At 28.9% G+C, this 15,621-nt stretch overlaps 1 protein-coding gene across 1 annotated transcript; it reads right to left on the reverse strand.

Moving 5' to 3' along the window:
* Positions 1-4,563: 4,563 nt before the first annotated feature.
* On the reverse strand, positions 4,564-11,566 carry qvr (glycosylphosphatidylinositol-anchored protein quiver). The gene is made up of 4 exons (XM_018543641.1): positions 11,487-11,566; positions 8,609-8,656; positions 7,550-7,696; positions 4,564-4,820 (listed from the first exon to the last, which is right to left on the reverse strand). The coding sequence occupies exons 1-4, from the start codon at positions 11,509-11,511 to the stop codon at positions 4,564-4,566; spliced, it is 477 nt and encodes a 158-aa protein (XP_018399143.1). The 5' UTR covers positions 11,512-11,566.
* Between the last annotated feature and the right edge of the window lie 4,055 nt (positions 11,567-15,621).

Below are 15,621 nucleotides of genomic sequence, written 5' to 3' on the forward strand. Positions count from 1 at the left end.
GGTGGAAGGTATCGTGGGTTATCATAGTAGTCATCACAGTTGTTAAACCGTATTTATGTTAATTCTGTAGCTGTTGTTGCATTTGGACGCGCTACAGAAGAAAAGGAACAGCAGATTTAATTTTTTTTTATATGAACCGTAAAACAGCTTTGAATTTTAAAATTTTTGATATTTTATTAATTGTCTGTTTGAATATCAATAACGTATTTGACAAAATTTTAAAAAACTCTAGTGCTGTTCGCTTTTAATCAGTAACTGTGGAGTACTCGTTTATACGCAAGAGTAATAATGATAAGATCATGCAGTGTCATGCAAAGTGTTGGTGTATTTATTTATTTGAAAGTCAAACGTCAAAGCTCTCTGTACTAATTAATCATGTGATTTTAACCATTAATTACACAAAACATATTTTTTGTCTAAATTGCTTATAAAATATTTCAAAATAATTATTTTAAAGTTTTATTTTTTTAAATTATAACATAAGTTGTATAAAGATACAGAAATTATATAAAGAAAATATTTATAGATAAAATCGGTAAAGAACCTTATTAGTGAAATATCTTCTTGTTTAAAAAAATATAATTATACAAAGTAATAAATATAATAAATAATTACATAAATAAGACTATCCTCTTTTATTCCTTTTAAGAGGTATATAAAATATACAAAGATGGCAAGTAATATATTTCTTGTAACACCATTACCATTATTTTTTTATACTGCCATTACTTTTTTATAATAACGATTTGATAATAAAGTTACAATTTTTTATGATAGAAAGTAACTCATTACTTGAAGAAAATAATTCGTTACTTTACTTGTTATGTAGTGTTACATAATAACTTTCTTCAAGTAATGAATTATTCTCACTTTTTAATGAAAAACGCGTAATGGTAACGAGTTATTTTTAAATTGATTGTTCAAACCCTGGTTATCTTTATGCAAACAAAAAATGTTTAAGTATAAAAATATAAGTTTAAGTTTAAAAATGGTTTGCGTTGACTTTCTATAAATTGTACAACCTTACAAATGCTACAATCCATGCAATCAACTTCATTTTTGTCTACGTGCGACTTGTTTTTTCTTAGTGTGTTCTGAAATTATATTAATATAATATTATAATGTATCAATACATTATTAAAATAATATGATCTAGGCTTTTATGTGTGTGCCTAATTTCAGAACATTTCTAGTAAATTTTTGGACTATAGAACTTTTATGCAAATTTACAGTTGTTAGAATCTCTAAGTTTTCAAATTTATTGAATTTCTCTCTAATTTTTAAATTATTTTTCTAAACGTAAATCTTCTTTATATTTTGAATTTTTTAAATTTATTTCAATCTTTGTTAAACTTATTATTAAAAAATTCAAAATGGTTTACTTTTTTATTTCATATTTTTACAACAAACATTTGTATATAGTGTGAAATGGATTTTAATTACTTTATTATTCAATCTTTATACTTTCTGTCTAATTTACAAATTTTCTAAGATTTTCCAGACAAGACATTTTTTAAGAAATAGAAAAACTTGCGCATGTATAACCAAATAACTTCCAGAACTTGAGAAAAATCATCCTCGCTGTTTGTCGGTGGCTTATCTTTGTGTCTGTCAGCTTTGTTTGTGCATGCTGTAACCATGCCTTCTAAAATAGAATAATTTTCTATTGTACAAGCTCGCCTTCTATTGTAAATTCATTTATCTCCCATCTTTCTCATATAAAAATGTTTTTCCTAGAATTACTAAAATATATCTACGAAATTATAGAGTAAAAGGAATGATAGAAGAATGCAAAAAATAAAAAATCAGTCTGTGTGAAAGAAAGACAGAGAGAGAGGGAGAGAGAGAAAGAGAGATGAAGAAAGAGAAAGAGAGAGAAAGAGAAAAAAGGTGATGTAATAAAGAATAATGACAAGGAAAATCATAATTAGATATAATCGAGAAAGCTACTACTTTCTACTAAATCGGTTGAATTGTACGACGAATGAACGCCATTTGTCACTATAATGTCAAATCACTAATGTAAAATGACCAATATTATCATATAAACATTATTTTATGAATGCATGGTATGTTATTAGTATTATTATGTAAATTTTTTAATTTTTTAATCTATCGTATAGAATAGTACATTATACTAACTATATAATTTAATTAATTATATAATTATACTAACTGTATAATTCTACAGAAATTGATATACATAGTAAAGCAATAATTTTGTCCATCTATATATTACTAATATTCTTGGAGATATGAAAATATTTTTGTTATAAAATTAATAAATTACATGAATTTCGGGACTATGGGCTTTAGATTTTGTATGTAGAAAGTTTTTGTTTTTTTACTATTTTTTGTTAATACTCACTCCATCTAAAAAATAAAAATTTCTGATATCTTTGATTGCTAAGGCTGGGTCCACAGTCTCGCTTTAAGAGGCCCTAAGCCGTAAAGCCGTAAGAAATTGACCAATCATAGTAGATTATTTTTCTCACATTCAACTATGATTGGTCAATTTCTTACGGCTTTACGGCTTACGGCCTCTTAAAGCAAGGTTGTGGACCCAGCCTAACGTTTTTTACATAATACGTACAATCGGCGTTCATACCTCGTCTAATTTTGTTGTGCTTCTTTATAAGTTTTTGCATCAAACGAAACTCGACCAGTCGCGTCGAACATTGTCGCATTAGAATAAAACGAATAACACAGTGAGGTGCATTATTGTGAGAAGAATTCAAAAGCTAGAGTATCCACATTTGTTTCTTCTCTTATCGTAATATTGAGATAAATGGCTAAATCATCATCGATGTTTCTGGACGACAGTCGAGTACATGCAACCCGTTAACACTAAGGAAGAAGTTTATATCATATTCTACTTGTTAATTTAAAACTATGTATTGTATCACTTTCTAAAATTTAAGAATATTTAAAAATAAGCAGTAAATATTTACAATCAATTATAATTAATTTTAACAAATAATTTGCAATATATTTGTATGCAATGTATGTCAAACAATATTATAAATATAATTAAATTTTCTAAATGAAATTATTGCATTAAATCAATTTTGCTAAAAATATGGCTTTTATCATTCAAACTTAGATTATTTAGATCACGTAATTTAACTCTATTTAAGATTTAGCTTACTTTTCAATAAAATTCCTTCCTCAGGGTTTATATTACTAATAATGTGATACTAGCCGTGCTTGCTCGAAGAGCAACTAATAGAGAACCCGGACTCGCCCCGTAAATGTTAGAGATGTCGAATTAGATAGTTGGGATGATTTCTACACGAGAAACGCCTAAGTACTATCGATGCTGTCTAAGGCCAATGATCGGAACGAACGATACTCTCAAATTGGGCAAATCTCGCTATGGAAAACAAAATGAAATTTTCTATTACAGTTACAGCAATTAACAATTATCTAATCTTATTCCAAGATAAGTTTATCATAACATTTATTATTAATGTTATTTAATAACATTAATAATTTTTTTAACTTTCTTTTATCTTTCATTTTAAAGTATCAGATACGCGAGGCCTATCCTTCTTATTTAGTCAATTACATTATACTAGATTAATGTCGTAATTTCATACAACTATGGTTCAAAATCATGCCACAACTATGCGGAAAAACAAAATAAACAGACCAAAGTTCCAATACCATAACTATAATGTCATTCAATCTATGCTCTATTTAGTACATAAATAGTTTGCCAGATGTACACATTTCAAATATCGGTTTAGATCATATACGTTATGGCGTAGAATCATAGTTGTGTGTAATTACAGTGCCTAAAAAAACTGCTATCCAAAATTAGCAAAATTAAATATTTAAAGGATTTAAATATTTACAATGAAAAATATTTAATAATGTGATATTGTTACGTTATTTTAACAGAATATACATGTATTATTTCATTGTTAAAATTAATTATATTATGCTACTGCGTTTAAGTACTTATAAAGCAGCCTTTAATGTGCATTAATCCTGTGTACTACAAGTGACCGAATTCACCATTATATATTATGTTTACTTCAAAGAGTCTGTTTTTTGAGGGAAACATAAATTAATTAATAAAATTAATTTGAGCGGCCTTATAATGAATAATAAATTTTTTTACGAAAATACACGAATATACTATATCTCACTTGTGCAGACGTCTATTTATACTATATATATTTCTTTTCAGCTTTTACCAAATGGATCTTATAACATTATCTCATCTTTTATTATGCATACGGTATCTATTATTAGATATGCAAAATTTTGATAAAATTTTTATATTATACAAATTTATTCAATTTTTATGCGATCTAATGGATCAATAATATATATATATGCACTTGAAAGAGGCACAAAGTTAATGATAATAATACATGTCAATCGTCTATACGCTTCTGACTTTCTTCATCTCAAAGGATTTAGTCTTCGAGAACGAAATCAGCCTTAATCGTTCGTTCCGACGATTGGTCATGTTGTCGGTTTGTCGACTCGCTAAAATTTCTACAAAGGATATGATTGGACACCACTGCGATGGGTGGATCGAATTAATTGATGTTATACGATATGATTATTGCAACGTTCTACAAAGCAAGCGGAGGTTCCTAAGATTGCCGAACGCAGAATAAGGATGGTTGACAGGATTAGTAGGAGTACGGGATTCGAGCGCGAGGTCGGGGGTACACGATTGCACATATCCTCCTCACAGAAGCACATGTGACCAGTGCCGGTACTTTCCATCATGCACACGTGGTCCACCATGAATAAGTTTATTTGTAGCTGCGCGGTGCAGGTTCTTCTTACACTTTCGTACGCTGTAAGCCAAAGGGAATAATAAGCTATAAGTAAGTTTCTGATGATTGTTAAAGTTTATCTAATTCATATTTATTACTTTATATTTATAACTATATATTATCTCTAATAAAGTCGATCAAAATACATGCTCTTATAATTATTATTTAATATGTGTGTAACTATTTACCATAATATCATAATTTACTAACAAGAAACGTTCACTACATGTAAAATTAAAGAAAAAATCTGAATTTTAGTATAGACTTTTCATAAGTACATAGAGTAAATGGATTTTATTACGAAATAGTTTTTAATGTTTTTATTGTGGCTGATAAACAAAATTTATAAATGAAATTATTTTCCTGAAGAAAAATCAGTTTTTATGTTTCTAAGTGACTGTTTCTAAATAATTTGCTTTGATTGCATCAAAATAATAAGAAATACAAAAATATTATTCCCGTAATCTCGTAGGTCAGGGACACCTATATAACTTTTGAGCGAAACACTTTTTTGTATTTCTTATTATTTTGTGTAATTTTTGCAATACCTTAGGACAGAGATACGCAACTGACAGCCCGCGTAGACCGAATCCGGCCATCAATATCCAAGTTTGAACCCGCAAAACAAAAACGAAAAATAAACTGAATTAGTGCATAATGCTAAATGAACTTTTGATATATCAGTGATTGCAATTGATATTGGGATCGAAATTTACGTATCGTATTAGAATCAAAATAGCCACCATCGGTGGCGAGTAACATAACGAAATTAAAAGAAATTAAATTAGTAGCAATAATAAGCTAGCAAAACGATCGCACAATCGAAGTTGGCAACACTTTTCAAAAATATAGTACACAGATGAGATGATACAACACCCAACGAAACACTTCCGTCCTGTTCGAGTGGTCTCAACGGATTTTACACATCATATGTATGCAATTCTTATTGGACGAATCAACGCGCCGCCAGTGGAGATGGGGGGATGAGAATAATTATGGATAATTCGAAGAAGACCATACGCGTACGGCAATGAGTGACAGCCCTTGAAATCTTCCCCATCACAGCCCACGTGATCATGAGTTACGTGAACCATAGTAGTTCTCTTCTTTCTCTTCGTGATAAAAATATCAACAAAATTACCTTTTTAAAAAAAGGGAAGAAAGGCGCCAAGTGTGCGCGTTTGCCTCACAAAAAACCGTTACATATGTTATTACAGTATACAAAAAATAAAATGAAATCTTTAAATTGCATTTATAATATATATACACATATTATATTATATGTATACATATACGTTATTCTTATTATATTCTTTTTAGACACGTATTTTTGAGATAATTTTATGATGAAAATTTTAATATAAAAATGTCGAGGCTATAATAGTTTTTAAATTAATCGCAATTAAATTTCGCTAATCATAGAGTTGACATTTCGCGCACTCAGGTATGATGATACGTCAAGTGGTGAATGTACCACGAGGGCCCCCTTAACATGTAATATTTTTCATAAAGTTGTTTGAAAAAAAATATTTGTACATTTTTAATTTTTAATTATACACACATGTTCATAATTAATATGCATAATTAATATCGGAATAGTATTATATATCGTATAATACTATTTTATTAGCAAGATATTACAAAATATATCAACTGTTAAAATAAATTCATAACTATATGTTCATTTATCTCGTATAGTAAACATTTGTATTTACATCGATACAAGAGATAGATAATATAATTTATTGGCCAACCTTGCAAAATAAGATATGCTAACGAGTGCCATCTGACGTTTAAAATGTGAATTGGACAACATTCTGAGGATAATGATATCTAATAATGACGTATTTTGACGTTAAAATTTTACGATTCGGACTTCACATTGTAATATCTCCATTCGTAGGGTATGTAAGCAATAAAAAACAATTTTATTATAAAATTCAAACTTCTGAGTAAATTGAAAATACTGAGAAGTCGATTAATTCAGCCGTTTATTGTGAGATCCGATAACCTTGGGTTACTCGATCGGAACTCACGGACTCGATACGGTCTAACTTTGCGTTCACTTGGCGCTAGACCTACACTACCGTATCTCTTGATAATACTACTATATACATATACACGTATATGTTTTTTTTATTTTCTATGTTATTTTATTTTATTTTTTATGTCGAATATATGGAAGGATGAAAATCATAGTGGTATAAATCACTTAATTACAACTTCGTAAAACAAAAGGTTTCTTCTATATTGGTCCAATTGTTTTAGTAGATTGCACCAATCTTAGCAATCTTTGAGTTGAAAAAAGATTTTAAATTATTAAAGAAAAGATATGTGGTAGGGATATTTTAAAAATTTTATGTGTTTTTCGAAATATCTAGTCATGTTATTACAAATGCTTTTAAAATTATAAAACTTTTATTCAAAATATTTTCTGTATTTTTTTTGTTTTGGCGAAGTTTGCTTAGAAACAAAAAAACCGATATTTTTCAAGAGAATCAGCCAACAAGAAATGAATTCGTCATTAGATTTATATTTGAGTCTACTTTATATACATGCAAATTTCAGTTCTTTTTATTTTATACTTGCCAGATTTCTCTTGTGACATGTTTGAATGTCGTTAAATTATTTTTAAAAGGTTTCTTTAAATTTAATCAGCTATGATGTAATCTGAGTGAAGAAAAATTTAATAGACTTTTTAATTATCTTTAAATAACGGTGGATTTCTTGTAATGAAGATAAATACTTACGTGATTTTGCGTTGCGAACCATTTTCACGCAGCATCCGTTACATGTCATCAATGGTGGCTGATCTCTGGGTAGTGCTGTATAGTTGAAAGGATCCTTGCATCTGAGATCCGTCCATGAATCGCATTCGTAGCAGTAAATAGAACGAGCTGTGAAACAGATGCCCGTTCAAAGATCGTGTTTTCTTTCTATCGCACTTGGGAAAAGATGTAGGAAGTTAAAAAATATGATAATCTTTCTACATTAGACACTTATTTTAATAATGTTAAATTCCTGTTTTCATTTAATGTTAAACACGACTCTGTGACATTTTTTGTTATAAAAAATAATTAATAATTATTAATAATAATGAATAATAATGAATAATAATGAATAATAATGAATAATAATTTAATCAAATGTGATGTATATATAGAGTGAATATTATAAAAATATTTGTAAATAAGTTTTTAATTAACAAGCTGTATATAGCTTTTTGTTATACATACAAACACACGCACATATATAATATACATACATGCATGTACATATATGAAATATATATATATATAAGAATTGCACAATTTCCCGAGTGCACACTTTTTTATGTAAGGTTTTATGTATCGATGAGCGTGCATGAGTTCTAAAAGTGAAATATTTAATATACCATTCACTTTCATGGCATGATAGATAATACACTTCGGTAATGTGGCTATGTTCGATGAAATTGGATGAGAATAAGATTAATTTGTATTAATTGCTGTGCGGCATTTAACAATTTACAAAGATCTGTTATAATTTATTAAAAAATTTTACATTTAATTATTGAAATATAATAACTGTATGTTTCATCAAGCAAAATGTTTTTTTTTTTATACAATTTTTGTCCAGTTCGGAGCAAGAGCAATCTCGATCGAATAACTCTCGTTGGAGAACACTTTTTCACCCTGGGGTGAACATTCTGACAAAATAGAGTCACTTGGCCGCGGACGCATTGAGCTTCATCGAACTTCATACAGTCCCTAGCAAACGATAACACGGTACGGGCATACCGAGGAGAGTAAGCTGGCTTAATCACTCACTCTGGCACTCCGCATGACAGACGGTGGCAACCGCGAGTACAATTGCCGCTGAAAACGAAAGATTCGTTACTGCTTTAGGCAATGTTTGTTGGCATTACGCGCAGGTAGCTAGCTTAAGTAACTTGGTGTGATCTGTGGTAACGCAAGCAACAGGACTAACGCTATTATAACGACTACGGTGACTGTGACTATCATTACAATCTCTACTGTCTCCATAGCGCGGCTCTAGTATATAATGATGTTGGGAACTGCTGATAATTGTGCTAGCTAATAATGATCTGATTGATCAAAGAGAGTTCGTGCGGCAGTCAGTCCATATTTTTCTATTTGCTGAATGTTTCTAATCTTTTTGCGCTTTTACTCCAGTGGGATATTGTGAGGTATACATGTGAGGATTGGAAACAAAGCATAGAATACAGAGGTATAGGATGTAAAATTGCCATTCATGCGATGTAAACATTTAAAAAGAACATAGTATAGAAAATATATAATAGTAAATGACAATATATCTAAGATCTAATTTAGAAATTAAACTTGATCGTACATAATTTTAAAAGTCTTGAGACGTATGTTAAATTACAAGATGTATTATATATTATTATAAATATATTTAAAAATTTTTAAAAGTGCTCCATATACGCGTTCCTTCCGCATAGTTTCGAAGATTATTAAAAACAAAAAATGTCCCTATACTGTTACTTTTAAGGGCGTTTTACCCTCTAAATTTTGAAATACGCCACTAAAAAAATATGAGTCTAGTATTTTTTCATGCTTTACAACATATCCAAAACTCATTAAAATCCATTATTTTTGAGGTTTTAGAATCCTTCAATTCGAGTGGAAAACTAATGAGCGGCATTTTAAGCTCTAACAAATGCATTGTCGCTAGGAAAAGTCGTTCTCACAGTCGCATACATACTGATTGCATTCAATCGTTAGTGTAAAATTAAATTTATTAATAATAAAATTTGTAATGGCTCTGAATGAATTACATCAATGCAAAATAAGAAGCAAACCAATATGAGATAACGCTGGTTGTTGTTGCGATTCAATTTATTACATAACAATACAAAACGATTAATTATAAGGTCCTCCTCAGTAAATACATCAAATTATAATTATATATGTATATTACCAAATATCGGTAATCACAAACATTTTTTCTCTAAATAGTAAATATGTCATGATTAAATTAGTTATTTAATTTATGACAAGATCTCCGTGTTATTGTTCGTTATAATTTTATCTCACTCGACCTATGACTGGCGTACACAACACATCACATTTATTATTAATCGTTTTGTATTGTTATGTAATAAATTGAATCGCAACAATAATCAGCGTCGGCTCATATTGGCTTTCTTCTTATTTTGCATTAAATTTACATGTAATATTTAGAATAATTATTAGAAAATACATTGCGTTAGACGATTGAATGATAATAATTTTTATTTAATAAAAAAATATAATCGTAAAAAAGTGAAATAAGAAAATATAATCGTAAAGTGTGAACTTTGCTGACGCTCTATGTTTTTCCGTTACATAATATTTCTTATCTTTTTATCTGATGAGATCTGACAAATCATTAAAAATACGTTAGAAAATTATACAGAAAATTGTTCTACCTATGTTATAAGTCCGGATGCTTGAACAATTGAAGTCAATAATAAACGTTAGAAAGAGATTATGGTTGTCCATTTTGTAAATTGTTTGTCAGTCAAAAGTTGTAATGATAAAACCGTGAAACAATATTATCTAAAAAGCACCGCAGTATAAGGAAAACCACAATGAAATTATAATGTCGTACAAAGAACAACAATTAAAATAATGATACAAAATGATTTAAAAACAAATTTAATTATTGGTCCTTATGACGATATTATTTCAAATCATTTTTTTTTTTAAATCATTTAAAAGATATGTACGAATATACAAAAATACAGAACGAAGTAGAAAAGAAATGGAAAAGGTACGAGTAGAGTGCAATAGTATAAAAATATAGGTAAACTAAAGATAATAAAAGTAAATGCTCTTTTAAATATAAATATATACAGAAATATAAAACTATTACATTTTGTAAGTTTCTTCGTAAATGAAACATTTAGCAATAATTGTCTATCTATCAATGAACCAAAACAATTTGGAGATGACTGACGCACTTTTTTGAAAATACTTTTGCATTTGACTTGAAATACAGAGAACTTAAATTTTTTAAATATAATTAAATAAAATTTGAAGTCAAAATTATTGACATGTTAATTTGTTAACAATTTCTATTATATATAAAATGATGAGTGTATAACATCAACCTCTGTACATCCTTATTCTACAGTCCTTTGTATTTCTCAAATGTAATTTTTCTTCATGAATCTTACGTACGTACATGTCCACGTACCTAGCAGCATGGAAGCAGCGGCCGTACGCGTGTTGATTGATCTAATATATAACACCTATGATTTCTAGATCGTAATAAAACTCAGTAATTGCAAGATCGTGACCGATTGAGACGATTATATTTTTATGCTAATGAATATTTTGACGAATTATAAGCCACGATTATATTAAATTATGCATTAAAACATTTACGCTCAAAATTGCTTTTACATTAAAAAACAGATGTTAAATCATCAAACTCTAGATATATATGTGTATATATATAAGGATTTTTAGAATATATTAATTTTTCTATCCAAATTTCAAATAACAGGATTATAATAATTGTTTCAATTTTAAAAAGTAAAATTAAATGTTCTATATATGATTAATAATTGTGCAAAAGAGAAGCCTATTTCAGTTCAACAATATTATATCTTCTTAAAATATAGAAGAACTTTTTGGAATTAAATAGAAAGCTCATTAAGAACGCACGCAAACTCACCCACTATCAACTGATTCGTCCACATGTTGATAGCGGCAGGATCTCCTTATTCTTTGCTTAGCTTCGCGTCATGACGAGACTTCCTTGAACATCGAATAGAGTGTAACGCCTGATTAGCGCGAACTGATCTAACTGTATATTTCAAGCTGAATATTCCCTGAAATTATAAATCAATTTTTAAATTAAAATTAGGATAGATTTTTAAAGATGCATAGATCAAACTTAATTGTAGTATCATTTATAACAAATATTTTTAAAAATATCAAAACATAACAGGACTACGAGTCATGAAAGTAAAACAAATCAATTTAAATATAAGAATTTAATAGCATATTATATGAAAAACAAATTAAACAATGAAATATTTTTCATTAATTCCGCTTTAAGCTGCTCGAAAAACAAAAGCAGCTATAAAATTATATACAATTAAAATTACATAATTAAAGTAAGTGAAAAAGTTAGATTAATTTTTTATATTTAGCTACTTTCTTTAAATTTTAATATACAGGGTGATCCGAAATTCGCGGATACGGAGTACAGGACATAATACTTTATGCTAAAACAAACAACTTTTTCCTTTAGCAAAATTGTGTCCGACAAATAGTTTTTGCATGAGAGCTTCTTGAAATTAACGAATAAGCACTCGTATCCATGCAGCGCTCAGGGCCAGCGCGCGCGCCTCACTTGCGTGTACCTAGTCCGTGACTAGTATTCATAAATGATGTCTTTTAAGACGCTCATACGGCTCTGTTATGATTAGTTTACGACATCTTAAGACTGTACTTAAGATATCTTATCTTAAATAATAAGCAAAAGCTATGAACAATATCGGCATTTGACCATTTTTCATATTGTGTTGCATAAATGATGAAAAGTTAATGAAATAAATACTGCCTTTATTTCTTACGTAATACATGAATAAAAAATTGTCTGCTTGCAGACAATTAAATTAATTTTTAAATTAATTAGCTAATTAATTTAAAAATTAATTTAATTGTCTGCAAGCAGACAATTTTTTATTCATGTATTACGTAAGAAATAAAGGCAGTATTTATTTCATTAACTTTTCATCATTTATGCAACACAATATGAAAAATGGTCAAATGCCGATATTGTTCATAGCTTTTGCTTATTATTTAAGATAAGATATCTTAAGTACAGTCTTAAGATGTCGTAAACTAATCATAACAGAGCCGTATGAGCGTCTTAAAAGACATCATTTATGAATACTAGTCACGGACTAGGTACACGCAAGTGAGGCGCGCGCGCCGGCCCTGAGCGCTGCATGGATCCGAGTGCTTATTCGTTAATTTCAAGAAGCTCTCATGCAAAAACTATTTGTCGGACGCAATTTTGCTAAAGGAAAAAGTTGATTGTTTTAGCATAAAGTATCATGTCCTGTACTCCGTATCCGCGAATTTCGGATCACCCTGTAGTTTTAATAATAAGTTTTATAACTGTAATAATACTTATAACAAATTGTAATTACATTCAGATAATTTGTTTTATAAATTTTTTAAGTAAACTTTTTTATAATATGGTAAATATTTTACTCTAATTATATATTTTTTTGAAATTTTCCGATATTTATTTTAATTAGATACTGCAAAATATTTTGTTCATTTTGTTGATAACATTAAATTAATGTTAAATAAAAATTAGTTATTTTGTTGATAACATTAAATTAATGTTAAATAAAAATTAGTTAAATAAATATCAGTTTTTTCAACTTTTGATGTATTAATTGATGTTGATATTCGAACACTATAAATGTATACTTACTCATTCTAAGTTTATATAGTAACGCATGCCTATTTGAGAACTGTCACATAAAAAAACGCTTAATTTAAGGCACTTAACATAACAGCTCATTGTCAGTGACATAAATGCGCACTAAATCATTTGACTGATTATGGAACTGAATATCATGATATTATGGTAATAATAAATTATATTAATTAGTCACATTTAGTTGTAACGTTAAATATTTATATCCTAAAAGACTCTATACTTAAATTTTGGTATTAATTACTTAATATTATTTATAAACTATATTAATTAGTATATTCTAAAATATAAGATTTTTTTTCATATACCTTTGAAATAAATGTGTGATTACATATACATTATAAAAAAAAATGTGAATTAAGAGAAGAGTAATAACAATGTTATTACATGCATGTGTACAAAAACAGTTATGTAATCGTGATTGTTGGAATAATAAAGAAGCTATAAAAATATTTTTTATATTTTTATTTATTTTAATGCTTCTAAATGATCAAAATACTCTACTTTTTTCTATTAAAAAAAATAAATATATATTAAGATATTAGTTACAATACACACACACATACATATTAACATTTTTTGTGTTAAGTACTCATTATTTTTTATTCAATATCAAGGATTGCTGAGTATTCTTCAAATTAACAATTTTTTAATTTTTCAAATTTAAAAAATATCCTAATATAGAATGGCTCAAATAATTAAATTAAATAAAAGTATGTTGAAGAAGGCTACAAAACCTATTGTCTTTGGTTCGTATAAGCCCTTCTCAACATACATTTTTTTCAAATTTAATTCAATAAACTAAAATTCTTTGTATTTTATGTATTATATATTTGTATGCAAATATATAATATTATTATATCTAGATATTATTTTACGTTAACAACAATTCAATTGAAAAATATTTAACCAACTACGTACATTGAAATATGAAGTAAAACTGCACAAAATTTGAAATACTTGAATCTACGAAACAAATCGAAGCAGGTTTAACACATTCCTATGCCTAATCATTCACGAATCCCACATACTTATATTGAACCACGGAATCTGGAAGGGTTGATTTTCTTGTGACAATGCTGACGTTCTGTTGTTAAAGGCTGTCTGGAAAACAAAATCTAATTTTTTAAACGAATTATTATCATTCCTCTCGTGTCGTGATTTCAGATTTGACTGTCGACTTTCTAACGCAATCCGTCATTGCTGTGCTTATACCTCTTTTTAGCTCAGACACCCTAGCGTATTTATCGACGAGTCTACATCACCGATGCATAGCGACGGCGAAACGCACATAACGAGGTTACAAGGATATGCAGCACGATGCAGTTCGCGAAATGCCACGATGCGAATATGCGGTTGCGATTACCCCGTAAATGCAGCGTACAAGTGCTTTCAGGGTACTGGCAAGCGCGCCAGTCAACGCGCCGACCGGAGCATAGATTCAGGTCGATCAATATGACGCTGTCGGCCAGTCTGTACCACGTGCTCACGTTGCGGCAATTGTACCGACAAAGTTGCTGTTACTGCTCCTCGACAAAGGCTTGTAAAGAGTTTTAGCTGATAACATTCAACGTGAAGCTTTATTTGAAACAGAAGCAAATATTCAATCAATTGATGTTAAAATAATCAAAGAAAATAACTATAATAACAACTATCTACATCGAGATCGGTCCATTGAGACATAACGCTTGCGCACTAAAATGTTCTGCAAAGCTGCTAAATGGAAATAATTAGTGATAATTAGAAATTTCCTTTTTGATTAAATACTACATTATATACATCGACGTAATGAGCAATCCAATCGGAGTTTGATTATTTTTCGTTCTTTTAATATCCTGATTCTTCGAATAGAAACTACGGACTGAATACTAACAATGCGTTCGGAGGGACGCTATAGTGCTATTTGTGTTAGTCTATCTTCATCATTTATTAAATGTAAAACATGGACAGAATGACACTAAATAATGCTAATAGCCTGAGACAAATTCTAGGAGGTGTGGATAATTTTAGAACATTAATTACTTGAACGAAAGATCAACTGTAGTCTTTGTAATACCCACTGACTATATCTTTAGTGTTATACGTGATGTGTAACGCAATTCTTGCCGTAGTTATATTTTGTATGTTTTCGAACGGTATCGCAAATATTTACAGATAAAGTTTCATTTGACTTTAGAATTATTTCTAAAGGTTTGTGACGATGATACAGATCCTCATGAGAAAAAGAATTGTGAAATCTACAGAATGTAACATATATAATATTTACATATGCACTGCATTTTAATATACTTTTAAGATTTTTAGAATACAACGAAGGAATGAAGTATACATATGTACATTTATGCAT

Source organism: Cyphomyrmex costatus, unplaced genomic scaffold (genome assembly GCF_001594065.2).
Source record: "Cyphomyrmex costatus isolate MS0001 unplaced genomic scaffold, Ccosl1.0 scaffold112, whole genome shotgun sequence".
NCBI lineage: Eukaryota > Metazoa > Arthropoda > Insecta > Hymenoptera > Formicidae > Cyphomyrmex > Cyphomyrmex costatus.

Bases quoted from the DNA above. Each gene is read 5' to 3' on its own strand.
- qvr (XM_018543641.1), bottom strand. From the start codon at position 11,511: ATGTGGACGAATCAGTTGATAGTGG. The intron at 8,657-11,486 runs GTGAGTTTGCGT...TTTCGTTTTCAG, and splicing joins GACGAATCAGTTGATAGTGG to CGGCAATTGTACTCGCGGTT. The intron at 4,821-7,549 runs GTAAGTATTTAT...TTTGGCTTACAG, and splicing joins GGTTCGCAACGCAAAATCAC to CGTACGAAAGTGTAAGAAGA.